The sequence below is a fragment of the Dipodomys merriami genome, unplaced genomic scaffold (assembly GCF_024711535.1).
Source record: "Dipodomys merriami isolate MVZ:Mamm:240054 unplaced genomic scaffold, mDipMer1.0.p SCAF_112, whole genome shotgun sequence".
NCBI lineage: Eukaryota > Metazoa > Chordata > Mammalia > Rodentia > Heteromyidae > Dipodomys > Dipodomys merriami.
The window spans coordinates 4,132,159-4,146,875 of NW_027202405.1; the positions used below are offsets into that span (position 1 = coordinate 4,132,159).

At 37.3% G+C, this 14,717-nt stretch overlaps 1 protein-coding gene across 1 annotated transcript in view; it reads left to right on the forward strand.

The window, feature by feature from the left end:
- Positions 1 to 14,717, forward strand: part of Clvs2 (clavesin 2) — a 59,919-nt gene that overhangs the window by 38,318 nt on the left and 6,884 nt on the right. The window contains exon 4 of the mRNA XM_070015361.1: positions 9,823 to 9,933. Within this exon, the coding sequence (XP_069871462.1) occupies positions 9,823 to 9,933 (111 nt within the window). The remainder of the gene's footprint in view (positions 1 to 9,822; positions 9,934 to 14,717) is intronic.

A 14,717-nucleotide genomic window follows, 5' to 3' on the forward strand; every position in this document is an offset into this window, starting at 1 on the left:
ATGCTACTACATTGTTCCACTGGGGGAAGTTGAGTCATGGGTAAAAACAAAGATTGTTTTTGGTGATTTCCTATGGGTCTATAGTATTTCAAAATGCAAACCACAAGTAAGTCAGGTTGCATCCTTGAGTACATTATAAAAAGTTACTGGAAACTTTTTGCTTTCTATGACTGAGATTGTAGAAGGAAATGTTCCAGATGTGTCTTGATGCCCTGATAAGAATGCTTGAATAATTAAGATGTTTTTTTTTCATGTGACTTAGTAAGTGCTAATAATTGACATAGACACTCTGTTGAAGTGCAGCATGATTGAACAACTTGTTGAATGCTTTTTTTTAAAAACAACTTATTTGTCAGATGTCTTTGTAGTTGTTAGACAACTTCTAGAAAATAGCTTTGGGCAGTTATTGCTTGGCAATAAAGTCACAGGAATGTACAGAAAGAAGAAAAATTATTCTTAGGCCATATGCATTTCCTGGTGGTTTAATTTGAATTTTCTTAAATTAACCCAAGTTGATAAGTATCAGCAGGATTTTATAGTAAGTGGAAGGAAAGCACAATAAAATCTTTGAAGCACTGAATTAGAAATTCCCATTTCTTTTGCATTTAAAATTACATACATCAAGTGTTTCTGGATTTGGGGAAAGGAGTAATGACCCGTAGCGGAAGTCTTGTGCTCTTCTTACAATAGAACTAAGAGATAAGAGAAAGAAAATATTTTCTGGTTAAGTGAACTGAGGCTTTATCCTCTCTACCCCCAGACTTTACAGGAGATGTTTGGAGACAGAATAGGAACTCATCATTAGCAATACCAGGCACAAGAGCTGCCTCTAACCTGCGTTTTGGTTCTATTGTGTGCTTATGAACAACATGTACTTGAATTATGTGCTTGAAACTTCTTTAGATTCTCTCAAGCTACATTTATAAACCACTGCTTCACAATCCATATGGAGACCACACAGTATTGGAAGGAAGTGGTAAAGCTATAAGTGTCCTGGCAAATGACTGGAAAACCAGCATGCTGGCTTCAGTAATCTCTTCTCTCCAAGCTCACTTGAGCAAGTTCTATGTTATTGGTCCTTGACTTAAAATAGGGGAGAATGTATTTATTCATTATTACTTTAAAGTACACAGATTATTTTCACAGGGAAAAGGTGCATTTAAAAAATGTATTCACAGATCTGTTCTGCTTTTTCTGTGTATTTACAATAGCCAGAATTAGCACAGCTTGTGGAAATCTTCCTAAGAAAGGTTGCACTGACACTGGAAATTCAACACATCACTCACACTGCCCATTCACTAGGACCCTTTTCTGTTTCAATTTCTGCTACAACTAGCTAAGATTATGATGCAGCATCCTCCGCCCAGCAGTTCTTACCTATGCACTTCCTTCAACCAATCATTTGTATAGTTGTATAGACAATATTTTATCCTATTTTCTATAATGTCCCCTTTTACAGGACCAGGATTCAGGCTGTAGATACCTTCCTGGTGCTAACAGCTTTGATCGTACATTTTTATGGTCTTTATATATCTATATTCATTTTCCTTCTGCTAGGAATTAAGTTGAGTGGAAACAAATATGGAAATCACCAAACAAACTGGGCAGGTTAAGAGATAAAAATCTCTGTTTTTTATTCTAAGGATTTTCAACAGAAACATCCCATTTTTATCTTCCTCAGTCCCCACATCTTACTCTGTCCCTCCACTTTTTACATGCTGTGAATCTAGGAAGCTCCTGGAATTCAGATGTTGGTCCCATGTTTTGAAACTGAATGTGTCTACATTGATTTCACTAAAATATGTGTATATGTATGTATGTACATACATATACACATATACATACATGCATGTACATATATATGTCAACTTATTCCAGGATGCTTACTCCTGCTAAACCAATGTCCCTAAGACTCATCTGCACTAAAAAGTCACCAATACTTCAATTCCAAATACTATTTTCCTCATTCAACTTTTCTTTCCAATCTTTTAATCTTTATTTTCCTTTCTCATGAAATGATATGGACATTTTATTTTCTTGTTTCATATTATTATTCTCTTTAACAATATATAATCTCTTTTATGGTAAAGACTCTTTATATTCCTTTATATTTACTAAAAACTACCTAACCTTAGGTAGTTATTTATTGAACTAAGGCTTAGAGTGTTTTTGTCTTCCTGTTGATTTTTTAAAAGTGTGTATTATTTTACTAGTACAAATATTAATAAAGGTATACACATATACATATATAGAGAGAAAACATACATGGCCATTTCAGAACATTTGTAAAATATAAAATATACTAAGAATAAGTCTCCTATTATCCTAGTTAGCCAAGTTTATCTTTGAATGTTTTTCTAGGTATACTCTATTTTCAAAAATAAGTTAATTTTCCTTATTTATTAGCCTGTTATTATATTCTGAATATATTTGCAAATTTGAATTTATTTAATATAGCATATCAATGGCTCTTTAATATTCCATATTATCAAATTGTATTTATTCCTTTTTGGTGAAGTAAATTAAAGTTGATTCCAATATTTCCCAATCTTACATAAAATTTCACTCAATGAATCACAGTGTCATTATAACTGAGGCCTAGAAGTAAAGAGTAGGAATGGAAATTCATTTTTCATATTTTATAAGTCTATATTCTTCAAATAGAATGTGATAATTCCTGGTTTGCCAAACCTTTAGGGGTTGGCTTCAAACCTTTAGGAACAATCTTGGCTAATTTCACAGGCTTGATGAAGGCAACCGTGTCCTGAAATAGCCACTTAGGAACTTTTGCCTGATTCTTATTGCAATTTGCTATTCTTAGTTTCTCTAGCAGTTCTGCAGCTTAACTCCCCTTTGGCAATTTTGGATATGGGAGCATCAGCACTTCTGGTTGTGTGTTATTGAAAGCAGTTTGAAAGTCAAGTGGGAAACCTAATCCATTATTGAAATACCAGCTGAAGTAAGAGTAGGGCCTTCCAGCTGTCAGCTAATGTATAGATGGATAATATAAGACTTAACACAGGTTACAAGAAATTACTACATATTCTATTTTGTTCAGAAATTGTAGCTATTTGTCACCTTTATTGTACATTTGGTTTTCATAAAATAACCTTTGGTTAGGAACCAGACGATGTGGCATTTTTTTTGTTTGTTTGCTTTTACAAAGTGTGAGTTTTTTTACTTTTGGTTCTTTCCTGCTGTTGGATTTGACTCATATGATGCTTCGTGAATTTTGAGGATGAGTGAGGATGGCTTCTGTCATGTTCTCAAGGCTTTCTCACTTCTTGGTGGCATTAGTTAAACAGCAGCAGGGGCTGACTTAAATAAGTCTGGTGTCTTTATATGAGACTAGGGGGCTGTAACTTCAATCTGTTATCAAACTTCTCTGACAGAAAAAGCAGCTGTGAACATACCACATCTGTTTTATTCACAAAAGAGAGATGTTTGTGCCTACTTATTTAAATGAAGACAAAACAGGTTACAAATTAGTTGTTTGTGTTGAGTCTGTTTTGAGAAACACTCTGGGTCTGTCATCAGAACCTAGAAACCAAGAGTGTAATAGATTATTTCTTTGTATCTAACTAAAGTTGTCTTTTTGTATATCTGCCTGGGTAACAGAACATTTTAATGAGCAGTGAGGAGTAAATGGCTGAGATAAAACATCTTTCTAAATGCGCCTATTTTGATTTTAATCTCATGTCTTCGATGTGTTATTTGTATTTATTTAAATAGAGATCGTTATCACTTACAAGAAAGACACAAATTTCCATTAGCTGGTTATTAAATAGTTTCCCAATTGTCTCTCTCCAGTTGGTGGAAGGCACTAGTTAGAATGTGTAGGTGAAAATCCTTGTATCTGTTGTGAATGGCAGAGAATTCCTTGTCTGTGGCTAATGATGGGATACGGTGTGTTGGATCCCTCCTATAACTGCCACTGTTTCTGGTCCAGATTCTAGTGGGTAGGGGAATGGGAGTGGGAATCTGAACCTTCTAGAAGATGACTAAGGCATATATCCAAATGGTTGATACAAACTTGTAACCAATATGCACAAGGTATATAGCTGTTATACTACCTCAAAAATATACAGTGTGGTTAGCATGCCATAACAGATCAACCTTAGTAAGTTTAAATACAGCTGAAGAGTGGTGATCTTAATGAGGGAACCAGCTGTACCAGCTGTTGAAATAATCACTACAATAATCACATTTGCTGTTAGTACTGAGGCTCTCTTTTAGAGAAACTGGCACTGAGCATGTGGTCCATTAGACTCAAACTAATGAAAGGGTACAAACTCTACCTTGGTTGCACTAGGGACTGCTGTAAATGACTATTGTTAATCTTCCAGATTTTAAAAGAGTTTCATACTAGCCATGCAAAGCCTGAGAAGAGTGGAAGCTTTCAGTGGTACTTACAGTATTCCTTTTGGTGCTGGCTTGAACTCTGGGCCTGAGCATTGTCCCTGAGCTTCTTTTGCTCAAGGACAGTGCTCTACCACTTGAGCCACAGTGCCACTTCTGGCTTGAACTCTGGGCCTGAGCACTGTCCCTGAGCTTCTTTTGCTCAAGGACAGTGCTCTACCACTTGAGCCACAGTGCCACTTCTGGCTTTTTTGAGTAGCTTATTGGAGATAAGAGTCTCACGGAGTTTCCTGCCCAGGCCAGTTTCTAATCATGATCCTCAGATCTCAGCCTCCTGAGGAGCTAGGATTACAGGTGTGAGGCACCAGTGGCTAGCTAGTATTCTTCTTCTTTATGGTTGGTAAGGTTATAAATGATCTTTAATTTTTTTGTTGTTAACATTTCCACTAAAACATGTTTTCTACTCAAAGTGTCATAAAGGAATAGTGCAATCTTTCAGATCCTAGCATAACTTTAAGAATACACTCACAGAATTGGAAGTGTCATACATAACAGCTGAGTGCAACAATTTATCATGATATGTCCTTGGCTGGGATACATGTACCAGTTGAAAGAAGTAGAAGAATTCAAAGTGCTTAGATAAAAGTATAAGAAAGGGGAAAAGAAACTATTAAAATAAATTAGATAAGTTTACTTCTGGTTTTATGAGTGAGGCATATAATTTATGCCCAGTGAGGATACATAAATAAGACTGATAGAGGAACCCTAGAATTCTTACTTGTGAAATAATATACTTGTTGTGCATTTGACTTTCAGGAAAGCTCTTCTTATCCTTATTGTGGCTGCGAACTGTATCTTGATTGAACTAGAAGTTTTTGTTTGTTATATCATTTTCAATCTCATAATATATAATAATATTGCCTCGCTCAATATTTATATTTCATCAAAATTAATTTACAAATTTGAGTAATGCTAATAGTTTAGATGCTCTAGTTTTTCTTCTTAAACAGATATTGAGGCAAACATTTTTGGTACAAATACATACATAATTCACTGATATGTATATGTAATGGATATATTTGTTTCATTAATAGTGTCTGTGGTTCTAATGAGGAGAATATATAGGACTTTGATCTTTATTTTGTAAATGTTCATAATAACATTCCATTTTTGAGGAATATCAAACCTTGCATGCTTGGAGTTCCTTCCAAACCCACCATTTTCCAAAGAATGATAGTTGTTTGGGTATACTGTTAATAAAGCCTAAGAGAAATGCTGCTTCTGCTAGATATTTGGCAGACCAATTCTCCGTTCTCTAAAACATTTAGACTAACAAGCTGTGCACCAAGCACAAAGTGTTCTGCTCAAGGGAAAAATCATGATGAGACTGGATGAATCAGCACAGGCTTTTGAAGGTAGAAATCTCACTAGCTTTCATCATCCTCTTTTGGCAAGACACTCACTAACAGGAGCACAATTTTTCTGTCACTGTCTTCTGTCTAAAGCAGTGTCTCCGGCAAAGTCAATGATCAGCGTCTTAGTGGTATTATGTTCCATGGAATGCTATTTTTTTATTTTTTTGTCAGTCGTGGTACCTGAACTCTGGGCCTAGGCGCTGTCCCTCAGCTCTTCAGCTTAAGGCTAGCTCTCTACAACTTGAGCACAGGACTACTTCTCGCTTTTTCTGCTTATATGGTACTGAGGAATTGAACCCAGGGCTTCATGCATGCAAGGCAAGCACTCTACCACTGAGCCACCTTCCCAGACCCTGGAATGCTGTTTGATTGCCATGATTTGTAAACTGTGCTTGAGTGTGAGTATTGTAGTCCTCTATGTATGAAGTTTGCTCAATATATAACAGATTTTCCCATTATTAGCATTTCTATTAGTTTCTATTCTTCACTAGTGAAAATATTATGGCTCAGAGAAGAAAAGTAGTTCAGAACATTGTAAATATTAGAGTCTATTCCATGCAATGAAGTTCATTTAGCTCTTCTCTGGAAAACACACAAACACACACACACACACACACACACACACACACACAAACACACACACTATGTTAACTAGCTTGGGGAAAACAATGAATCAGGCAGAGTTTGCCTCAGTTCACTACACAAAGCAGAAATCTCTCTGGATAGTTCAAGAATATCTGTTTATTATAAGCAATAATCCTCACTGGAAGAGCTGAAGCAATGGAAGTTAAGGGAGTACTACTTCTAAACTTAAAATTCAGAGGTCCAGAAATACTGTGGCCATATTTTCTGCTGTTATCCAGAGACTTCTTACCTCCTAAATGGTACTTCAGAAATGGAAGGGAACCAAAATCAAAGACAGTGACAATAAGGGATATACTGAAGGGATAAGAACATACAAAAGGAACAGAAAAATCTCATAGTACATTCAAAAGAACAACAGAGGAAAACTTTTTGTGTCCATATACATTTACCTAATTGGGGAGGGGAATGGGAATAACAAAATGCTGAAACAAGGACACAGGATGACCCATTGCCATAATGAGAATCACAAGACACTACGGTGGAAATGAACTTTACAACTTCGCGGGGGGGGGGGGGGGGGTAGGGGAGGAGCGGGTGTGTGTGTGTGTGTGGGAGTGAGTGAGGTAAGGAAGGAACAGCAGGAGAAAAACAAAGGAGGGAGTAACAATGATGGACAAGAAATGTACTAATCACCTTACTCTTTTAACTGTAACCATGCTGTACAGCATCTTTACAATGAAATAAAATTGAAAAAGAACAAGAAATGGAAGAGAGATAGTGCACCCACATCCTGACTATCACACTGTCCCTTTGGAGAGCTAGCTTAATAGTGGCGACTACTGCATCCTTCAACAGGGACTTTAATTCTTGTTCAATGCTTCCATTTCCAAATTAATAGTTGACATGAATCCTTCTAGTACTTGTGTGGAAATGGAATCTGATCATGGGTATATCAGACTGATCATTTTAGTAGAGGTGGACATAAAAGAGACAATCTCAGGATCATCTGACAAATGCAGTATTGGATATGGATGAGGGAGAAATAAGAGAAGGGAATTAAAAAGGGCTTAATGGGGCGGGGAAGGTGGCTCAGCAGTAGAGCGCTTGCTTTGCATGCATGAGGCCCTGGGTTCGATTCCTCAGCACCACATAAGCAAAAAGGAAAAAGCCGGAAGTGGCGCTGTGGCTCAAGTGGTAGAGCGCTAGCCTTGAGCTGAAGAACTGAGGGACAGCTCTCAGGCCTAGAGGTCAGGCCCCACGACTGGACCCCCAAAAAAGAGCTTCATGGAGCCAGTACTCATGGTTCATGCTTACAATCCTAGCTACTCAGAAAGCTGAAAACTGGATAATCATTCTTAGTAATTTTTTTGTATATTTTAACTATATAAACATAATCACGATAATTGATCATTTGAAGCCAGATCAGGCAGAAAAGATACTTTACCTCTAATTTACCAGCCAAAATCTGGGTTGGAAGCATGGCTAAGGTAGTAGAGTACAGTTGTGGAAAAGCAAGTGAAGCAAGCATAGTAGACTCTGAGTTTTAGGTTTTATTTGGGTAATACAGAAGAAGGGGGGAGGTAAATATTATTAAACCTGGAGCATTATTAGAAACAAAGATCACAGAGTGGGGGGGGGAGAGAAATCAATGGTTATGTTTATGTTTTGGACCTTGATGAGTGCTTAAGTCAGAATTTCAAGCGAGATCTACTTGATTGTAAAGTCAAGGCTTTCCTTCTTTCATGTTGCCTCCATAGTGATTAAGTCATTGGAAATAGATCAAAAATTGTTTTTAAGAGTCCGTGGCATTATGTATAAGTTATGTGTACATACTACATATTGATTTTTCAGGCCATTCTGTGGCCTCCCTGTGATTCTCAACGTTTAAGAACTGTAAACAAAGATTCTGGGTTGAATGGCTTAGTGGTGAACTTAAAGACCAGGTGGTCTTTATTCACTTCTGTTTTGGAAATAAAATGCTCATTCAGGAGCATATATATATATATTTGTCGGTCATGGGGCTTGAACTCTGGGCTTAGGCATTGTCCCTGCAGTCTTCAGCTCAAGGGGAGCCCTCTACAACTTGAGCTACAGCATCACTTCTGGGGTTTTTTTTTTTGTGGTTAATTGGAGATAGGAGTCTCACAGTCTTTCCTGCCTGGGCTGGCTTTGAACATGATCCTCAGATCTCAGCCTCCTGAGTAGCTAGGATTACAGGCATGAGCCACCAGCGCCTGGCAGCAGTATATATTTGTAAAGCCTGTTAAGTAGGTTAGCTTCAGCAGTATAGCAGCCTAAATTTTTAAAAAAGATTTCCCTGCCTTAGAACAAGATCATATTAGCTACATCACAACAAAAATATTTCCAGATGCATTGTTGCATTGTTGAATTTTGAGGAACATAAGACAAGTCATCTGAGTCAAGCAAGCACAGAAACCTGGGCAGCTCTGGAGGCAAGGGCTAAAAATGTAGCCCAGAGCTTTAGAGTTTAATGGTGGATATAAGAAGTTCTTCGGTGAGAATCTGAGCTAGCATGGAGGAGAAATACACTAGTGTGAGGCCATGAATTTCTCTAGATGCTATGCACATATGGGGAGGATGTGAAGGAAAGCTCTTGTAGTCTAGAAAACCACCAAGAGTATCACTCTGCCACTCATATCTAGGCAGAAGAATCATATCAGAAACAGTAATGCTGATGATAATAGTCTTCTGTGATTATCTGATGCCATTGTTTCATGGGATTTTCAAGCATGAGATTTGAAGGCAGAGAAACCATTGGAGGAGAAATTAATGTCATACTAGGTTGCTAGGAACTAATAGCAGTCACCTAATAAATGACTACTTTTAAATTTTATAAGATCTTTTAATTTAAATATAGTATATGCTAAACATTTAAATAAACCATTTTCTCAACATGGATTTATTACGTAATGAGTATTTATTTATTAACTCAGTCTTGGGGCTTGAACTCAGGGCCTGGTTGCTCTCCCTGAGCTTTTTTGATCCATGTTAATGCTCTTCTACTTGAGCCAACTCCCTTTCTGGTTTTTTGTGGTTAATTGAAAATAAGTCTCATGGACTTTCCTGCCTAAAGTAACTTGGAACCAGGATCCTCACAACTCAGCTTCCTGAGTAGCTAGGATTATAGGAACCGTGCTCTAATTAATCTTTCTATTTGTGTTTCTGGGACTGTAATAACTGTTAACAGTTTTCAGGAGTAAAATATGACACTCCTGAAAGTGCTAACATTCTTTTCAGCCATCTATTGTTGTAAGGATTGGCTTGTCTACAAATTACCTGTTTCAGGATAGAAGTTACAATGCAGTAAAATTCTTTCTTCTTAACTGCACAGACAATGTCATTTTACTATGCAGGATAACCAATTTGAACAGTAGATGACCTTCCCTGAACTTCCTCATGCACAAAAGTCTGACTTGCCTCTCTTCCTTCCATGCTCCTCTAGGATAGCTTCCCAGCACGATTTGGAGGAATTCATTTTGTCAACCAACCATGGTATATCCATGCCCTGTACACTGTGATCCGACCTTTCCTCAAGGAGAAGACTCGGAAAAGGGTATGTGTCTTTGCTTTTCTCTTACTAAAATCACTGAATTATGAAAAATTCTGTCTGCATATCACTATGGTAAAATGTGTTTCTATGTTGTTATACAAATATTCCATCTATAAGAGGCCTTGTTAATTTTCAGCAGTACGTGCTAAATAGGGCATCTAAAAATGTCTTATCATGTCCATTGCCATGAAAATATAAAAACAATATATGTGCCATATCTGAAAAGTACACAAGCATATTCATTTTAGGATGTTCAAAGCAATCTAGGCTTATTTATCTCCTAAAGCATATAGCATGTTTTTGTTGTCATATCATTTTGTTGTCATATCTTTCTCCTACCCCTTTATCTATACATATATATATATGTATATATATATATATATATATATATATGATACTATCATTCTCTAGTTACCATACTGTGATATATTTCCTTTTATTTATTCAGCCCACAAACAAACCTACCCCAATCTCTTCCTCCTCAGCCTCTGGCGATCACTCTTCTATTCTCAGTTCTAAAGAGTAAATTTAGTAAATATTTTCTTCAAAGCTAAGGCAGTAAGTGTGAGTGTAAGTGGGTAAGTAACTTGCTTACTCATAGGTGCAGTTGTAAGGTTGTAGAGTTAATATAGAAATGTAAATCATCTTGTTCTATATTTAGAACTGTTGTTTCTTCCTTGCATGTGTCTAATTTCCAAATGATTGCTTCCACAATAAAATGTACTTACTTTGAAAGCCTATGTGGAAGATAATACTAATGTTTTCTCAATGTTAAGAAATGCTTTAGGTATTTTAGTATAACAAAAATTTCATTATGATTGTAATGAAATTGATAGGTACAAAAATTTGTACCTATCAATCGTGAATGGAGGGTTTTCTGAACTTGTTGGAAGCAATTCAGTACTTTAGGAAGAAGAACTCAGTACAGAAGTACAATTTATATTGAGAATTTTTTTTCTACCATCAAGAATCAAATTATACATATTTTAAAATTCAAAAAAGGGAGTGAAAAGCCTCACAAATGCACTTTCAAGCTTTGTTTTATGAAGGAGTGATCTGGTTATCCAAAATGCCTGCTGGGCTTTCAGTACAAATTACACCATGAATGCTTATGTAGTGTTCACTCTGTGGCACATGCTGCTCTCCACACTTTACATATGTTAACTCATCTAATCCTTGCTACAATGCTTTAGGGTACATATTGTTACTTTTCCCATTTCATAGATGGGGAAATGAGGCATACAAGTTTAAGCAATTTGCTCTGAATCACAGCTAGTAGGTTGTAGAACTGGATGTGTGTGTGTATGTGTGTGTGTGTGTATGTGTGTGTGTGTGTGTGTGTGTGTGTGTGTGTGTGTGTGTGTGTGTGTGTGTGTGTGTGTGTGTATGGAAAGTTCCCAGCAGAAAGGTTATTAAAGACAAAAGTCTTAGGTAAACATACATCTACTGAATTGTACTAACCATAAGGGGGCCAGAAAAGATGGAGCAAAAATAAACTATGGGGAAGAGTGATAGCATATGGATTAGGTTATTGTGTACCAGAACATCTATCATCTTATACCATGGCAATAATATTGGTTTTCAGTGAAGTGGGAAGTACTTGAAAGCTTTGACTGAAGAGGTAACTTGTAACAACATAATCCTGTACTGAGAAGGACTGGAGGAGATTAAGTTTAGCAAACTAGGAGAGTATTAGGTTTGGGGCATTTTGTGATTTAATTTGACAGTTTTAACAAATACCTAGAAAGATGCATTGTCAGCACTATTTCACATGGAGGGGAGGTAATCCAACCTATACTATTTAATTTAAAATTATGTGGTTTAGAAATTTTCTTTTGAAAATAATTGTAAGTTGAATGTATTTAATTTCTATTTATATAAACAATGCAGAATGCAGAATTATTGTATTTCTTACTGGAGAATAGGAAAACCAGTTGGGAGACTATAACAATAGTCTAGTTTATAGGTTGAAGGTATTGAGTTGTGGGTTGAGATGGCCAGAAACTATTTAGAATATATTTTGAAGATAGCACTATATATGGTAGATATTGAGTTCTCTTATCATAAAAGATGAGTTGAGAGTTTGGGCCTGAGTAATTGGAAAGATTGTCATAGGATTAACTGGAAATAGGGATGGAGATATATTAGGGAATGGTTTTGAGTTCAGATTTTTTTTTGTCGGTTGTAGGGGTAGGGCTTGAACTCTGGGGCTTGGGCACTGTCCCTGAGCTCTTCAGCTCAAGGCTAGTGCTCTACCACAGCACTACTTCTGATGTTTTCTGTGTATGTGCTACTGAGGAATCAAACCCGGGGCTTCATGCAAGCTAGGCAAGCAATCTACCACTAGGCCACATTCCTAGTCCTGAGTTTAGTTTTTGATCTGTTAAGTTTGGGATGCTCATGACCACTTAAATGGAGTTGTCAGATAGAAAGTAGATTTTAATTTATAGAGTTCTAGGTACAAGTACAACTTTAAGACAAACATCACTGGTGTTTACTGTTAGGTTTTTAAAGAAGAGGTAGCCGAGTAAGAACAGCACCACGCACGTGGTATTCAGGTAAGGGGTAGGTTTATTAATCATTCGGGCTGGCACCAGGCTGTCTTGGTCCTCCACGTGGTGGGGAAAGGCCTGGGAAAGAGAGCTGGGAGAGCTGGGAAAGAGGGAGCTGGGAAAGAGAGAGAAAAGAGCTAGAAAAGAACAGAGAGAGAGCAGAGAGCAGAGAGAGCTAGAAAAGAGCAGAGAGAGAGAGAGAGTCTGGGCCTAGGCTAGGCCTTATCTAGGGTATGGATGGAGAAAGGTGTGGCCACATCAAATTCAGATGTGACCTCAGCGGATGCAGATGTGACCTCTTCCAGGTGTCCCAGTTGCCTAGGTAACGCAGGTACTGGGTGGAGACTTTGCTGTGAGGAGGGTGGAGTCTGCTAGCCATCCAGGAGCTGACCTTACATTTACTAAATGAATTAAATGAATGAAATCAGCAAGGAAGAAGTGTGGTTGCAAAAGAATAGGCCCAAGCACTGAAACCTGAGGTTCTTGAACATCAAGATGCTGAGAAACTAAAAAATTTAACAAGGTAGGATAAACTTAATAATTCATTTTTTTTCCTTTGTCAGTCATGGGGCACTGTCCCTGAGCTTTTTTGCCTAAAGCTAGTAGTCTACTACATCGAGCAACTGTTCCACTTCCAGTGTTTTCTGGTGGTTAATTGGAGATAAGAATCTCATGGACTCTTCTGCCCAGACTGGCTTTGAACCAAGATCCTCAGATCTCAGCCTCCTGAGCAGCTAGGATTACAGGCATGAACCACCAGCACCCAGCTAGAAATGAAATAATTCAGGAAATGATGCTTGAATGAAGAGAGTTGTTCAATCAAAATGAAGAGTGAGGATTGGGCCCTGTATTTAGCAATGAGTTACAATCATGATAGAAGCTGTTTTTCTGCAATGGTGGGACACAAAGCCTGTTTGGATTGAATTCAAGAAAAATGGGAAGAGAGAATGAAGACAATGAATGTACTCAACTCCTTTGGTGTATGCTTCAATGGTTTGTTGTTATAGTTGCTTTTCAAATTAAAAAGATTCAGATGAAGAGGGGAATTCAGTGATTTGAGGACTACTGTTGAGAAATATAACTGAGCAGAGCACAGAGAATGAAATTTAGCATGCTGATGGCAATGTTGACCTTTGTAGAGTTTTTTGTGCTAGCAGTGTAGGCAAAGCACATGGACGCAGGTACTGGGTGGTGGATCTCATCTGGCTGCCTTGTATTCTCAGTGAAGCCAGGCCAAAGCTGAACTGATGCTGAGGGAGGAGATAACAGAGCATTAGAGAAGAGAGAAGTATAGTGCCTAGATTACATTCACCATTGTAAAGTTTTTTTTTTAACACAATTTAAATGTTTTCAAAGAGATCATATATTGATAAAGTAGGGTTGTAGGTTCTAGAATTTAGCATTCATATAAGAAATAGTGTGAGAAACAGTTCTCATGAACAGCAACTAGGAAAGAGTACGTGTGTGTGTGTGTATGTGTACACGAATGTATGTAGAAATAAATATTTGCTGCTGTAGTCTGAAGATTTCTCTGAAGATTAGCAAGGTGTGAAGTTTGTAATTAACCTACGTTAATTCTTCTATAGGCACCTGTAATTATGTATTAAATGTAGTGTTCTCCCTTTGTATTATAGACAATGATCTGCTGCCAGCTGGTTTTAATTCACCATCATTTGTTAAAATACTTGTTGAATTGCATAACCTAATCCTTTAAGTATATTCATGTTGTAGACTGAGCTGCCTTTGTTTTCCTAGGTATGTAGTTCTGTGGATTCTAAAGGTATGGAAAAGCATGCATGTGTTAGGCTGTTGATCTTAAAATTGAAGCAACAAATTAAATGACTTATGTACTATAGTTTTTAACTGTGTATTAAAAACATTTTATATCAGATGAATGAGATAGTTTATCAGAGAAGGTTGATTGTCAGTGTTAAGACCAAGATGGAAAAAGCAGTAGCAATTGATGGAGACACAATTTTTGAGTATCTTTTTGTTGTTGTTGTTGTTGTTGGTTGTGGGGCTTGAACTCTGGGCCTGGGTGCTGTCCCTCAGCTCTTCAGCTCAGGGCTAGCATTCTACCATTTAAGCCCCAGTGCCACTTCTAGTTTTGTGGTGATTTATTGGATATAAGAGTCTTATGGACCGGAAAGGGAAACAAAGGAGGAGGCAACAATGCTTGATAAGAAATGTACTCATTATCTTGCCCATGTAATAGTAACCCCTCTGTATGGTATT